Source organism: Salvelinus sp. IW2-2015, linkage group LG17, assembly GCF_002910315.2.
Source record: "Salvelinus sp. IW2-2015 linkage group LG17, ASM291031v2, whole genome shotgun sequence".
NCBI lineage: Eukaryota > Metazoa > Chordata > Actinopteri > Salmoniformes > Salmonidae > Salvelinus > Salvelinus sp. IW2-2015.
Genome location: NC_036857.1, coordinates 34534898 through 34550504, shown reverse-complemented (window position 1 = coordinate 34550504; position 15607 = coordinate 34534898). Strand labels below are relative to the sequence as shown.

Here is a 15607-nt window from a genome sequence, read left to right as displayed (position 1 = left end):
GGGACTAAACACCTCRCTCTGCAACTGGACCCTGGACTTCCTGATGGGCCGCCCCCAGGTGGTAAGGGTAGGCYAAATTACGCCTGCCACGCTGATCCTCAACACTGGGGCCTCTCAGGGATGTGTACTTAGTCCCATACTGTACAATCTGTTCAACCACGACTGCGTGGCCAAACACGACTCCAACACCATCATTAAGTTGGCTGACGACACAACGATGAGACAGCCTATATGGAGGAGGTCAGAGAACTGGCAGTGTGGTGCCAGGACAACAACCTCTCCCTCAATGTGAGCAAGACAAAGGAGCTGATTGTGGACTACAGGAAAAGGTGGGCTGAACAGGCCCCCATTAACATCAACGYGGCTGTAGTGGAGCGGGTSGAGAGTTTCAAGTTCCTTGGTGTCCACATCACCAATGATCTATCATTGWCCAAACACACCAAGACAGTCGTGAAGAGGGCACAACAAAACCTTTTCCCCCCCAGGAGACTGAAAAYATTTGGCATGGGTCCCCAGATCCTCAAAAGTTCTACAGCTGCACCATTGAGAGCATCGTGACCGGTTGCATCACCGCGTGGTGTGGCAACTGCTCGYCATCTGACCGTAAGGCGCTACAGAGGGTAGTGCATACGGCCCAGTACATCACTGGGGCCAAACTTCCTGGAATATAGGACCTATATAATAGGCGGTGTCAGAGGAAAGCCCATAAAATTGTCAGAGACTCCAGTCACCCAAGTCATAGACTGTTATCTCTGCTACCGCACAGGGCAAGTGGTACCGGAGCGCCAAGTSTAGGACCAAAAGACTTCTTAACAGCTTTTACCCCCAAGCCATAAGACTGCTGACAATTAATAAAATGGCCACCGGTCTATTACATTGACCCCCCCTCCATTTGTTTTGTACACTGCTGCTACTCGCTGTTTATTATCTGTGCATAGTCACTTCACCCCTACCTACATATACAAATTACCTCTAACCTGTACCCCCGCGCACTGATTCGGTACCGGTACCCCCTGTACTTTTTAACAAGTTCTACCCCCAAGCCATAAGACTCCTGAACAATCGAATGGCTACCCAGACTATTTGCATTGCCCCCCCTGCCTATTTTACGCTGCTGCTTCTCTCTGTTTATTATCTATGCATAGTCACTTTAACTCTACATGTACATATTTCCTCAATTACCTCAACTAATCAGTGCCCCCGCACATTGACTCTGTACCTGTACCCCTGTATACATCTTCTGTATACATCCTCGCTATTGATATTTTATTGCTGCTCTTTAATTATTTGTTACTTTAATTTTAAATGTTTTATTTTGTACTTATCTATTTTTTACTTCACACTTATTTTTCTTAAAACTGCATTGTTGGTTAAGGGCTTGTAAGTAAGCATTTCACTGTAAGGTCTACACCTTTTGTATTCGGCGCATGTGACAAATACAATTTGATTTGATTCTACGGAGATTGTGACAGCCGGTTAAATGGCATCCCTTGAGAAGGGTATATGTCAGGAGAAGTGCGTTATTATCATAAGGAGATACATAATTGGAATATGGAGGAGGAATGGAGTGAAAAAGAGAGACAGAGGAGGTCTAAGAGAGAGAGGGAGGAATGGGGTAAACTTGAGTCGGTTAAAAATGGCAGAAAAAAGGGTTTGTTAACGTTTGTTAATGAAGAATGGTAGAAAGTGTAAGCAGAGTGAGCTGAAGACGAGGAGAAATGGAAGTGAATAAGAGTGAAGTATTGGATGTGGTAGGTGTGGTAAAGTTCTCGGAGCCCGAGACTTGCATCGAGGGTCAGGATAAAGATGAGTCTGCGACAGTAGGAGTGAAGTTTTTGGAAAAAGTGGACCCTTGCCTTTTGGCTGATCTATCTGTGGTTTCAGGGTGGGTGAAAACAGAGTTGGGTGCTGTGGAATCAGTGAGGGTAACCAGAAGTGGTCTTGTGATAATTGTTTATGTTTCTGCTGGTCAGAGGGAGAAGGTGCTCCAACAGAAGAAAAAGATTCACGGTGTTTGTGATTCTCGTCGTTCGATGCGACGCAGACAGGGTGGCATGAGTGGTGAAATAGAAGAGTCATTGTCGGTTCTTTTGACTTTTGATGTTGAGTCTTTGACCAACAAAGTGATGTTAGGATATATAAGTTATCCATGACAAGCTTTTGTGCCGAATACATTACGTTGTTACAGGTGTCAAGCTTATGGGCATGTAGCAGCAGTGTGTAGGAAGAAGGTTCCTAGGTGTGAGAAGTGTGCAGAAGGGCATGAGACAAAGGAATGTGTAGTATTGGGGAAAGTAGTGGTATGTGTTAATTGTAGGGTTGCCCATGGGGCTGGGGATCAGAAATGTCCCGTGCGAGAGAGGCAGGTTGAGGTTTCCAGGGTTAGAGTAGTGCAGAAGTTGTCATATGCTGAGGCAGTGAAGAAAGTAGGGGAAGGTGGGTCAAGGGGGATGGATCCTGAGAGGAGTGGTGTGAGTGGTGTGTGAGTAGTAGATCTGTACCAGCACAGAGGGGTATGCCAACAAGTGATATATGTTTCAGTAAGATTGGATTTTTTGCATTTATAGCAATGGTTATCGACTGTACTGCAGGGATGGAATGTAAGTCGCAAAAATTGAGGTTGTGGTGGCTACTGCAGCGAGCTATTTGGGTGTGTGAGACTTGATATTAGAAGAGTTACAGGTTGTGTTAAGTGGTGGTGTCCCATTCTTTTTTTTCAAGCAAAGTATAAGGGAGTTGTACTCCAGTCTAGTAGGTGGCAGCCAACCGCCGGTAAACCTCATCGAAGAAGAAGCTAACCGGCTAATGTTGGCTAGCTTGTGGTGCGTTTGGAAATTCAATCTGGAGTGCAAGCGTCTACTCTAGGCGTTTGTAAATTCAGGGCGTTGTCAGATTGTCCTTCGTAAATTCAGAGCGTTTCGCTCTGGGCACTCTGGCCCAGTAGTAGGGTTGATCCGAGCGTTCTGACCTCACAGTGGCAGTCAAGCACTCAAGCTAACTTGCTAGCTACTTCCAGACACAAATGATAGAACACCTCACTAATTTTGCTCGCCGAGCAGAGCTGGTTGGGTTTTTCATGTTATCCAGAGAGTTGGTGACTGTAACTGTGCTGCTGGCAACAATTTAATTACGCTTTTTTTGCGACGTTTACGACACACTCAGACAAGAGCGCTCTGAAYTCGGTGTAGATAGCCAGAGTGAATTTACTAACGCACCCAAAGTATCACTAAGTCTGAGATACACTACTTTCTTTTGTCCATTTATTGATTTACTGCGCTACAGGAAATAGGGTCCTCATGATTGATCACACACACACATTAGTTACACTTATCCATTATGTTACAGCACTTTTTGAAACGGTCAAGATTGTTTAATATATGTATCTTGAAAAAAAATCTGCTAAATGCAAGAAAACGTATTCTCAACCTATATAAATTMATATTTTCTGCCAATTCGTCACTGTTTAATGATTCTATAATGATACTTTCAAAATACTTCTATTTCGTGAAGACGCAGTGGGAAATTAATTACTTCCGGGTTACGTTTCATTCGGACCAACACCTTCGGTAGCCTGCTTGTATTTCCCCTATTGTTGTTATGTGTTCTCTTGCAACATGACTTTAAAGTTCTCACCCCAATAGACATTTTTTGTAGAAAAGGTGTTGAATGTCACGAAGTAAGTATAACGTTTCTAATTGAATTGCTAGCCTGCTGGCTACTGGTACTCAACAGCTAGATAGCATAAACTGTTAGCTAGCTTGATTATCATTGCATTTGCTAAATGTGTTGCTAACTAGCAGCAATATTTGTGATATCTTCCTAATTGACGATTTGCCATTTACTTTGAATGTTATATGGCTAGGTAACCTTAGCTAGGTACCCCTCTTGATTCATTTAGCTAACTAGCTAATTTAGTTAGCTAGGTAGACAGATACGCTAACTGAGGAACGCTCAACTCTTCTAGCTATATCTGCTTTCGATATAAGAGAACGGAGTTCAGTGTTCTTCAGCTAATCGTTGTCATTATCACAGTTGAGCTCATGTCATGGTGTTTTTATAGCTAAGCATGATAGCTAACTTTTCTAGCCATAGCCTAGCAAGTAAGTTAGCTGATGGATGCACATCCAGACCTAGTTATGCAACATGTTAATGATGGACACATGACCCAGACACACATCTATTCATGAGCTTTTCTTGTGCCACAGACTCCTTAATAACTAGATGTTGACCAGTGGTTGCTGCCCACCCAGGCCAGTATGGACGAAGGAACCCTGGAGGCAGCCATCACGGCCTACAGCGCCCAGCTGCAGCAGGTGGAAAGTGCCCTGTTGGCCGGCCTGGACCCGTCGCAGCAGGCTGACCTGCTAAAACTGAAAGAAGACCTCTCTCAGCTGATAGAACTCACAGAAGGTAGCCTAGTGTCGGTCAAGAAGAGTCGGCTCCTAGCCACTCTCGAAGAGGATGACGGGCTCCAGTTGCTAGCCACAGGCACACCAGCTAACGGTGGCTTGGACAATGAGTTTGCTGCCTTCTACTCGGAAGTGGGGGAGGTTTCCGGAAGTAGCTCAGACATGAGAGAGAGGGAAGATGAGAGAGAGGAGGAGGATGATGGCGAGGTGGAGGGAGAGGGAGATGCGCTAAGTGGCACCAAAGTGCGAGCACCCTACCGCACCTCTTGGGGGACATTGGAGTACCACAATGCAATGATTGTGGGGACAGAGAGTTGTGACAGGAATGAGACCCAGGTGAGGGTGCTGTATGTCCATCCCACACAGAAGTCCATGAAGCCCTGCCCCTTCTTCCTGGAGGACAAGTGTCGCTTCGCAGACAACTGCAGGTATAGAGTTTTATTAAGGGGTGAACATTTAAATTAAATTGTGATCCTTAACGTTAAGAAAAATCTGAAACCAAATTCAAATCGAATTGCAGTTATCACAAAACATGTTATTTTCCATGTTATAGCCGAACTAGACGATAGGCCTGGGAAATGTTATGTAATTTAAATAAATCCAGAGGGGAGTGTCTAACTTCATGCTACTTCGGTGAATTTGCGAGATGTGCACGACATGTGCATCACATTTTTTTTCAGCCTGCCCCCTCCTCTCTTTCCCTTGCGCTGGCTCGCCTGGGCCTTGTTCATTACGCCGATTCTTTTGCAAAATGTTTCTTAAAACTCTAGTTTTAGTTGCAAACCGGAACGTTACGTTTTGCAACTGTTTGGACTAATGATTACACCCGTGCTCTTTCTCTTCACTAATGATGCGAGTGTGTTCAGTTTTTGCTCTACTGCGTGTAGAATATCCTACTCTATTCACTGATGGTAGTCCCTGTTTTACTGAAGTTGCAAGACATTGCAAGCCCAGAAATTGAGATAGATGGGCGTAGTGCACTGTTCTGTCTGCCTGGTAGCCGACCTGCCTACACTGTGCCTCTTACCGTCCCTCGCTATGAAAGATATGAGTGTTTCTTCTTGGAAGTACAGCAACTAATCAGTTTCCTCCGTTCCAAAAATACTCAATCTAAGGAATCTTGACACTCAGAAATTATTTTGGAGTCTACACTCCACCACTACGTCGTCATCATTAACAAGAAAGGCAAGCGACAGCAGCGAAGTCCTGAATGGCAATACATTAAGAAGTAGAGTGAGAAGGAAATGCTAACTTTTAGCGGTAGAATTGAGGTACGGCAYTACAGGTGCAATGCTTAACCATCTGAAAGGGATGCACCGTGAGACCTAAACTGTTGCTGGCAGTTTAGGTCTTCACATTAAATTGTATACATTTTTCTTATAGTTTTAACAGAAAACCTATCTATGATCTTACGCGGATGTCTTTTTACAGGGTCGGAAGGAAAGRAGAACACACATTTCCTTTGTAACTGATGAAGTAATAATATCTTCATTTTTGTCATTCAAATTATAACGTTACACCCTTATTTTTCCTCAACCCCCACTTGGTTTTACACTTGATTTTACTTGCCATAAAATGMTTGAAGTGTTGAGCTTTCATGCAATCTTTTGTACCTTATTTTCAGTTCAATTGAAACCCTTTTCGACTACTCTCACCAATGTTATATTCCTGGCTATGATACGCCGTCTCAGTAAGGACACTCGTCTGACCCCTGTCCTGGTGCTGTAGGTTCTCCCATGGCGAGGTGGTGTATGTGTCAGAGCTCAGAGAGTTCCTGGAGTCGGACCTCACTAACCTTCAAGAGGGCTCCTCCTGCTTGGCCAGGCAAGACGATGGCATCTGGTACTCGGGCAAAATAACAGGTGCGTCACTGACTGTCCATCACCTACAGCAGGGGTACTCAACTACTATTTGAGGAGGTCCGGTCACACACTTTCTATGTGACAAATGTCTGGATGGATATTGTCATTTATTGGCGTAGGAACAAACACCCACCTTGCAACCCCAAACTGTTCGCACCCCTCTTGTTGGCCGAGAGAGAGTGTTGCAAATTTTTAAAGATAATTTCCCGCAATTCTACACATTTTGCCATGTCTTATGTGTGTTCATATCAATCAATCAATCAAATGTATTATAAAGCCTTTTTTACATCCACATGTCACAAAGTACCTTATACAGAACCCAGCCTAAAACCCCAAAGAGCAAGCAATGCAGACGTAGTCACACGATGGCTAGGAAAAACTTCTCATAGCAGAGAGAGCGGGGGAGTGGACAACCACAGGTCTGGGACAAGGTAGCATTTGATGAACAGGTCAGGGTTCCATAGCTGCAGGCAGAACAGCAGAAACTGGAGCAGCAGCACGACAAGGTATGATACCTGAGTGACTAAACAAAATCAATGGGGGCGCCCTGGGGGTCAAGGCTCCAGGCCATGATAACTACAACATTTACACTGAACACATTTTTTTTAACGCAATATTCAACAATTTTACTGAGTTACAGTTCATATAAGGAAATCAGTCAATTTAAATTAATTAATTAGGCCCTAATCTATGGATTTCACATGACTGGGAATACAGATATGCATCTGTTGGTCAAAGATACCTTAAAAAAAGTAGGGGCGGAGATCAGAAAACAGTGTGACCACCATTTGCCTCGTGCAGCGTGACACATCTCCTTCTCATAGAGTTGATCAGGCTGTTGATTGTGGAATGTTGTCCCACTCCTCTTCCATGGTTGTGTGACGTTGCTGGATATTGGCGGGAACTGGAACGCACTGACGTACACGTCGATCCAGAGAATCCCAAACATGCTCAATGGGTYACCATGGAAGAACTGGGCCATTTTCTTCTTTCAGGAATTGTGTACAGATCCTTACAACCTGGGGCCATGCATTATCATGCTTTAACATGATAATGGCGGTGGATGAATGGCACAACAATGGGCCTCAGGATCTCATCACTATATCTCTGTGCATTGAAATTGCTATCGATAAAATGCAATTAGGTTCATTGTCCGTAGCATATGCCTGCCCATACCATAACCCCACCGCCACCATGGGGAACTCTGTTCACAACGTTGACATCAGCAAACCACTCGCCCACACGAAGCCATACACACTGTCTGCCATCTGCCCCGGTACAGCTGAAACCGGGATTCATCCATGAAGAGCACACTTCTCCAATGTGCCAGTGGCCATCGAAGGTGAGCATTTGTCCACTGAAGTTGGTTACGACGTTGAACTGCAGTCAGGTCAAGACCCTGGTCGGCCTCCTGAGGTGCTGWCCTCTGTTGCACCCTCTACAGCCTCTGTGATTATAAATGACAAGCAGGGTCAAAATAATAAACGTTTGAACATCTTGAAGAACGATCTGGCCTTAATGTCCTGTACTCTTATCTTCCCCCAGCACAGCCAAAAGAGGACTGGCCACCCCTCAGAGCCTGGTTCCTCTCTAGGTTTCTTCCTAGGTTCCAGCCTTTTCTAGGGAGTTTTTCCTAGCCACTGTGCTTCTACAGCTGTGTTGCTTGCTCTTTTGGGTTTTAGGCTGGGTTCTGTACAGCACTTTGAGACCTGCTGAGGTAAAAAGGGCTTTCTAAATACATTTGATTCGATAAGTGGCCATACGGAAGCAACTCCTGAGAAAAAGACGCAGGGCTGGAGTTTGCAAAAAGGCACGTGAAAGACAGAGCACACGGCAAAAGATTCTGTGGTCTGATGAGACAAAAATGTAATTCTTTGGCCTGAATGCAAAGCGCTATGTCTGGAGAAAACCAAGCACAGCTCATCACCCATCTAACACCATCCCTACTGTGAAGCATGGGCGCGGTAGCATCATGCTATAAGTTTGTGGCAGGGACTGCGAGACTGGTGAGGATAGAGGGAACAATGAATGGATCCAAGTACAAGCAAATCCTTGATGAGAACCTAATCCAGAGTGCAAACGACCTTAGACTGGGGTGAAAATGTACATTCCAACAGGACAATGATCCCAAGCATACAGCCAAAGCAATGCTGTAATGGCTTCAGAACAAGAATGTGAAAGTCCTTGAGTGGCCCAGATAAAGCCCAGACTTGAATCCCATTGAAAATGTGTGGAAAGACTTGAATGCTGTTTACCGCCGCTCCCCGTCCAATTTAAGAGCTTAAGAAAATCAGCAAAGAAGAATGGGAGATCCCCAAATCCAGTTGTTCAAAGCTGATACAGACATGCCAAAAGCTGTAATGGCAGACAAAGGTGCTTCTAAAACATTTTGACTCGGGTGTGAATACTTAGGTAAATGAGATTTCTTTATTTCATTTTGAATGAATTTGCTAACATTTCTTTCTTTTTTTTCACACTCACTTTGTCATTATGGGGTAGTGTGTGTGTGTGTGTATAGATAGGTGATCCTTTTTGAATTCAGGTTGTAATACAACAACTTAGAATAAGTCAAGGAATATGAGTACTTTCTGAAGGCACTGTTTCTTATTTTGTAAGTCATGCCCAGCGATCTATTTTGACCCTGTTCTGGGTCCAGATCCGGACTGTGGCCCGCCTTTTGAGTATGGCTGACGTACAGCATAACAAGCATTGCCTTTCTCAAACCCATTCAATTTCACCCAATTTACCCACTACTAGAGATGTAGCCTATTGAGTTCCGAATTAGTTACATCATGTTGGGTGTCATGTCAATGTTGGGTAGTAGACAAGATTAATGTCTGATCAGCTCAGATTACTGTGTTCCACTAACCAAGGTGATTGAAATGCTCTCGTCTGTCTGAGTAGACATCGACGATGATTTCTACACGGTGAAGTTCGACTCGGCCTTGCTGAAGAACGTCATGGTGGAGGCTGACGGGGTCATCCCACCGTTGAGAGAAGATGACCTGCCCTCCTGCTCTGACTCGGAGGATGATGACAACGGAGAGGGCGAAGCAGCGTTCCCCATAGGTAGGTACCTCTTTCAACAATGTGTAGACCATATACACTGAACAAAAATATATACGCAACTTGCAACAATTTCAAAGTTTTTACTGAGTATAAGTTCATACAAGGAAATCAGTCAGTTTAAATACATTAATTAGACCCTAATCTATGGATTTCACATGACTGGGAATACAGATATGCATTTGTTGGTCACAGATACATWAAAAAAAAATTKGGGGCGTGGATCAGCAAACCAATCAGTATCTGGTGTGACCACCATTCGCCTCATGCAGCGCGACACATCTCCTCTGCATAGAGTTGATCTGGCTGTTGATTGTGGAATGTTGTCCCACTCCTCTTCAATGTCTGTGTGAAGTTGCTGGATATGGAACTGGAACGCACTGTCGTACACGTTAATCCAGAGCGTCCCAAACATGCTCAATGGGTGATATGTCTGGTGATTATGCAGGCCATGGATGAACTGGGGCATTTTCAGCCTCCAGGAATTGTGTACAGATCCTTGCGACCTCGGGTCATGCATTATTCTGAAACATGAGGTGATGGCGGCAGATGAATGGCACGACAATGGGCCTCAGGATCTCGTCAAGGTATCTTTGAGCATTCAAATTGCTATCGATAAAATGCAATTGCGTTCATTGTCCGTAGCTTATGTCTGCCCATACCATAACCCAACCGCCACCATGGGGCACTCTGTTCACAACGTTGACATCAGCAAACCGCTCCCCAACACGACGCCATACATGCAGTCTGCCATCTGGCCGGTACAGTTGAAAACGGGATTCATCCGTGAAGAACACACTTCTCCAGCGTACCAAAGGCCATCAAAGGTGAGCATTTGTCCACTGAAGTCGGTTACAACGGCGAACTGCAGTCAYGTCAAGACCCTGGTGAGGATGACGAGCACTCAGTTGAGCTTCCCTGAGACGGTTTCTGACAGTTTGTGCAAACCCACAGTTTCATCAGCTGTCCGGGTGAATGGTTTCATATGATCCCTCGGGTGAAGAAGCCAGATGTGGATGTCTGGCGTGGTTACAAATGGAGCCGGAGGGTGTGGCTGCTGTTTTACGGGCTCCTAACCAATTTGTAACTTTTTTTTTTTATTTTTATTTTTTTAACAATGTTTCTGCCACTGTCTCTTATGACCGGAAAGAGCTTCTGAACATCAGAACAGCGATTACTCACCTCGGACTGGTCAAAGATTTTTACTTTAACGAATRGGAGGCAAAAGATTTAACACTCCTCCCGGACCAGACCCAAATCCAGTCATTTGCATGAAGAGGAGGTGCCGATACGGGGGGGTGCTGATCTGGGTGCTTGGTGAGAATTTGTCAGTGAGTGGATAAACTGCCTTTACCATCTATGTTACTGATGAATGTGCAGTCACTGGAGAGTAAACTGGATGAGCTCCGTTTGAGACTGTCCTACTGACGGGACATTAAAAACAAATCTCTTATGTTTCAATGAGTCGTGGCTGAAATGAGGAAATGGATAATATACAGTTGGCTGGGTTTTCCGTGCATCGGAAAGACGGAACAGCAACCTCTGGTAAGACGAGGGGTGGTGGTCTGTGTCTATTTGTCAACAACAGCTAGTGTGCTCTAATATTAAAGAAGTCTTGCGGTTTTGCTCGCCTGAGGTAGAGTACCTCATGATAAGCTGTAGACCGCACTATTCACCAAGAGAATTTATCTATTTTTCGTATCTGTCTATTTGCCACCACAAACTGATGCTGGCACGAAGACCTCACTCAACGAGCCCTATAWGGCCATTAGCAAACGAGAATGCTCACCCAGACACGCCGCTCCTAGTGGACTTTAATGCCTGAAAACTTCATCCGTTTTACCTAATTTCTTCCAGCATGTCACTTGCAAATAAGGGGGTTCTAAATATATATATATATATATACCCCCTTTACTCCACTCACAGAGACGCGTACAAAGCTTTCTCTCGCCTCCCATTTGGCAAATCTGACCATAATTCTATCCTCCTGCTTACAAGCAAAAACTCCAGCAGGAAGTACCATTGACTCGCTCAATGCAGAAGTGGTCTGATGCTCAGTTACAGTACTGGTTTGCTAGCACAGACTGTAATATGTTCCGTGATTCATCCAATGGCATTGAGGAGTATACCACATCAGTCACCTGTTTCATCAATAAGTGCGGTGACCGTACGTACAGTTGAAGTCGGAAGTTTACATACTTAAGTTTACATACAAAAATATATTTAAAAAAAATCCCTGTTAAAAATTCCCTGTCTTAGGTCAGTTAGGATCACCACTTTATTTTAAGAATGTGAAATGTCAGAATAATAGTGGAGTGATTTTTATTTCAGCTTTATCACATTTCCAGTGGGTCAGAAGTTTACATACACTCAATTAGTATTTGGTAGCATTGCCTTTAAATTGTTTAACTTGGGTCAAACGTTTCGGGTAGCCTTCCACAAGCTTCCCACAATAAGTTGGGTGAATGTTGGCCCATTCCTCCTGACAGGGCTGGTGTAACTGAGTCAGGTTTGTAGGCTTTGTCTTGAGGATTTCCAGGTAATGGTATGCAGCTACCTTAAAGACATTGTTATGGGTCATTCTACCCCAGCATGGCCAGAAATAATTTGGGTTATAACAGATTGTTTTGGCAATTCTCACATAAGAACTTTGTTGGAAGGATGTTTAAAATTATTTTTTGGGGGGGGTCATGATGAAATTGTCAATTTTAGGCCCTTTTGAGAGCTGTGCATGCCCCCCTCATTGTATTCCAAGGTGGTGTTTGTATCATGTACGGTTAACGYATCAAATAAATGGCCTAAAATAGCCACTTTCATCATGATTTTCCKAAAAAATGGTTTGATACAATTGRCAAAAGCATGTTAAACATCCTTCACTCCAATGACGTTTCGATAAGACAATCTGAGATGGCAAAAATATTTTGGGGCATGCTGGCAATGCAATCGACCCTAATGTAGAAATAGAGGATGTTATTGATTTGTAATTTACTTCCCAATTGAATCAATGTTTTTCCTTTCGCTCTAACCCCAAACATTAGTGGATAACATGAAACCTACTTACACAGTAACTTGGCTGAATGTTTCTTTGTACAGATGCCCTGCATGTAGCTAAACTATTTAGTTTGTCTTCTCATTGACCCTTCAGTTTTAACCCAAGAGGAGGATTGGGCGTCGTCGAGAAGTTCTTCTGCCTTTGGTGGCTGGGAGGCACACACAAGAGGCATAGGCTCCAAGCTCATGCTCAAAATGGGATATGAATATGGGAAAGGTAAACACCAGTGATTATCAGTCAACAAACATGGAGACAATGCAGATAAGTAATACTTTGCAGTAATACTGTAAAACACAATGTAATGAAAAATGTTGGGCTACTCTAAAATCAAATGCATATTGCCTTGTGGCACATTTTCTGGTGAATGAAATTGTCAATTTAAAAGGTTAGTTCACATTCAAGGATTAGTGAAACACTCTGGCACATAGGTGCAGCAACAGTCTCCACTTCTGTCAGTCTCGGATCATCTTCACCATGCTCCAGCTCTGCTGGTGTTGATGGAGCTCAGTCTTGATTGTTCTCTGCAATGTTGTTTTGGGCCTCCCCCTCTTACGTCTGCCCTTAGATTTGTGAAATGTGTGGATTAGTAAAAGCAATGTCCCATACAACTCGTACTCTAAGTTTAAATCAATTTTACTGTGGTCATTTTAATTTGACACCCTAAAATCCACTTTAACGCATCACACAAATAGCCATTGTTTTAGGCTTTCAGTTTAATTGCTTTTCGAGATACAAGCCACAATTTGCCGTTCCCAGCAAGCCCATAGTAGATGCGTCTGTGCCCAACAGGTCTGGGTAAAACGTCAGAGGGTCGGGTGGAGCCAGTGCTGGCGGTGGTCATGCCCAAAGGTAAATCTCTGGACCAGTGTGCTGAGCTCACTGCGAGGAAGACGCAGAGCAAAGTGGCCAAAGGCAAAGATGGGCAGCAGGTGAGCCGCAATAAGAGAACAAGAAAGGCTCGTGCACGTAACACTGGTGGGTGCCACAACGTCTTTGACTTCCTGAACCGCAAGCTGGGCAACGGGGATGCCAACCCTGAGGCAGGAGGCACTTGTGGCCCACCTCCCTCACATACTCCATCGTCTCAAGGGGCCGGAGTGGAGGCTTACAAGGGGGGGAAGAGCACCAAGAGAAACCTGAACGTGAAGCTGTTCCAGGCGGCAGAGAGGGTGACCCAGACGGAGAGGGAGATCCAGAGACTCACAGAGTCCCTGAGCCGACGGACTGGGAGGTAAGGAAAGGAGGGACCCTTGGAACTCACCTCTCATATCATAAGATGGATGCCCAACAGCCATACAGGAGCACTTCACCGGCCATCAGATGTGAATGGCAGTGTACTGTAGTTGTTAAACAATGTTGTCTCAACTCATGTCAATGATAGTTTGATCTTTGCTGACTAGAGATGGGTTTAGGATTTGCAGCAAATCACAAATATAGTAGGTCCCTATTCTCCCAATGCAGCCTCTCCCTCTCTCAGAACTCTTTAGTTTTCTTCCTCTGTAGCAACTTTGCTTCTGTAGATGCACTTCTATAGTGTACGTCTGTAAAGCAACTCCTCCCCATGTCTAAGTAGTTCTTATTAAATCACTGTTCCCCTCTGTGTCCCCACAGGGATTCTTCCATGGTGACTCACCTGGAAGAGAAGCTGTCTGCAGCCCGCAGCCTGCTGGTCCAGCAGAAGGCCCAGGAGCTCTCAGCCCAGAGGGAGAACAGGAAGGCTGACACTCACAAGAAAATGACAGAGTTTTGACCACACGGTCCTCCAGTGATTAGAACCCACAAACAATTTTTGTCAACTGAGAGAGGTGCCTCCTTGAGCTTATTTCATCCATTTGACTCAAAAGACTTTGGATTATCTTAAGGCCTCTGGTTTTTGGACTTTGCCTTTTTTTGGAGTAGTCAACTGGCTCCATGCATGAGTTATTTCTGTTAATATTGGTCCGTTTTTGTTTATGAAATGTCGACATGGATTGCAGTGGTGGAGATTTTAAGTGTGGGTCAGTTGCTGATGACCCTCTTGTTTTTTAAAGGATGAGCCATGACACACTTGGATTAACTGTTTATCATGGATGAGACGGCTACATATAGGTGGATATGACAGATTTTGGTTTCAGGTCCATAATTCTCTTAGGTTGTTTTTCATGTTGGGGRGGCAGGTAGCCTAGTGGTTAGAGTGTTGGGCCAGTAATCGAAAGGTTGCTGGATCGGATCCCCAAGCTGACAAGGTAAAAATCTCTCGTTCTGCCCCTGAACAAGGCAGTTAACCCACTGTTCCTAGGCTGTCATTGTAAATAAGAATTTGTTCTTAACTGACTCGMCTAGTTAAATTTAAGTTTAAATAAAAAGTTCCGCCAATGTAATTAACCATTTTCTTATGTTATATAGTTTGGAGTGGACAGCTTTCATTAAATAAATGTTTTTATTATTTTGCCAATGTTTTCAGAACTCACTGTACATTTTCCATTCTTTGTAAATATAAACCTCATGCACAACCTAAGCGTGATATTAAAAAAAAAAATGTATCCCAAGAAATGCTTGTGTTTTCATATTTGTTATTCTTATGGAACCTTTGACAGGTTTTGTCAGAAGAAATTTGAATTATTTTGAACAGATGCGGGTGCCAGCTTTGATCTCTCGCCCACCTCAGATTTTTGACTGACTTGGGGATTGAAATCTTGAGTTCASAGACCTTTCGAGTGTTTTAAAGTGAAGCCCATCCCTTCACCCCCGCATCCTCTGTCATACTCAGCTTCTAGCTACTGCCATTGTCTCTTTATTAAATAAGGAATTTGGAGTATTACTTTCCAGGCAATTGAAATCAATCCTTTGGGCCCTACTCTATTGAATTCACAAGACTGGGAATACAGATACCTTAAAAAAAACAAAGTAGGGGTGTGGATCAGAAAATCAGCCAGTATCTGGTGTGTCCACCATTTGACAGCGCGACGCATCTCCTTTGCATACAGTTGATCAGGCTGTTGATTGTGGCCTGTGGAATGTTCTCCCACTCCAATGGCTGTGTGAAGTTGCTGCATATTGGCGGGAACTGGAACACGCTATCGTACACGACAATCTAGAGCATCCCAAACATGGTCAATGGGTGACATGTTTGAGTATGAAGGCCATATATTTTCAGCTTCCAGGAATTGTTTACAGATCATTACGACCTGGGACCATGCATTATCATGCTGAAATATTAGGTTATGGCAGAGGATGAA

At 44.1% G+C, this 15607-nt stretch overlaps 1 protein-coding gene across 1 annotated transcript; it reads left to right on the top strand.

The window, feature by feature from the left end:
- The first annotated feature begins 3584 nt into the window (after positions 1 to 3584).
- Positions 3585 to 14823, top strand: zgpat (zinc finger, CCCH-type with G patch domain). The gene is made up of 7 exons (XM_024006102.2): positions 3585 to 3676; positions 4206 to 4837; positions 6138 to 6271; positions 9176 to 9340; positions 12483 to 12605; positions 13179 to 13620; positions 14001 to 14823. Exons 2-7 carry the CDS (start codon positions 4257 to 4259, stop codon positions 14137 to 14139), a joined length of 1584 nt encoding a protein of 527 aa, XP_023861870.1. The 5' UTR covers positions 3585 to 3676; positions 4206 to 4256; the 3' UTR covers positions 14140 to 14823.
- Positions 14824 to 15607: the final 784 nt, after the last annotated feature.

Excerpts from the sequence above, each read along its gene's own strand:
- zgpat (XM_024006102.2), top strand. The coding sequence starts at position 4,257 with ATGGACGAAGGAACCCTGGAGGCAGCCATCACGGCCTACAGCGCCCAG. Across the intron at positions 4,838-6,137 it reads CGCTTCGCAGACAACTGCAG|GTTCTCCCATGGCGAGGTGG; the intron begins GTATAGAGTTTT and ends CTGGTGCTGTAG. Across the intron at positions 12,606-13,178 it reads GGGATATGAATATGGGAAAG|GTCTGGGTAAAACGTCAGAG; the intron begins GTAAACACCAGT and ends TGTGCCCAACAG.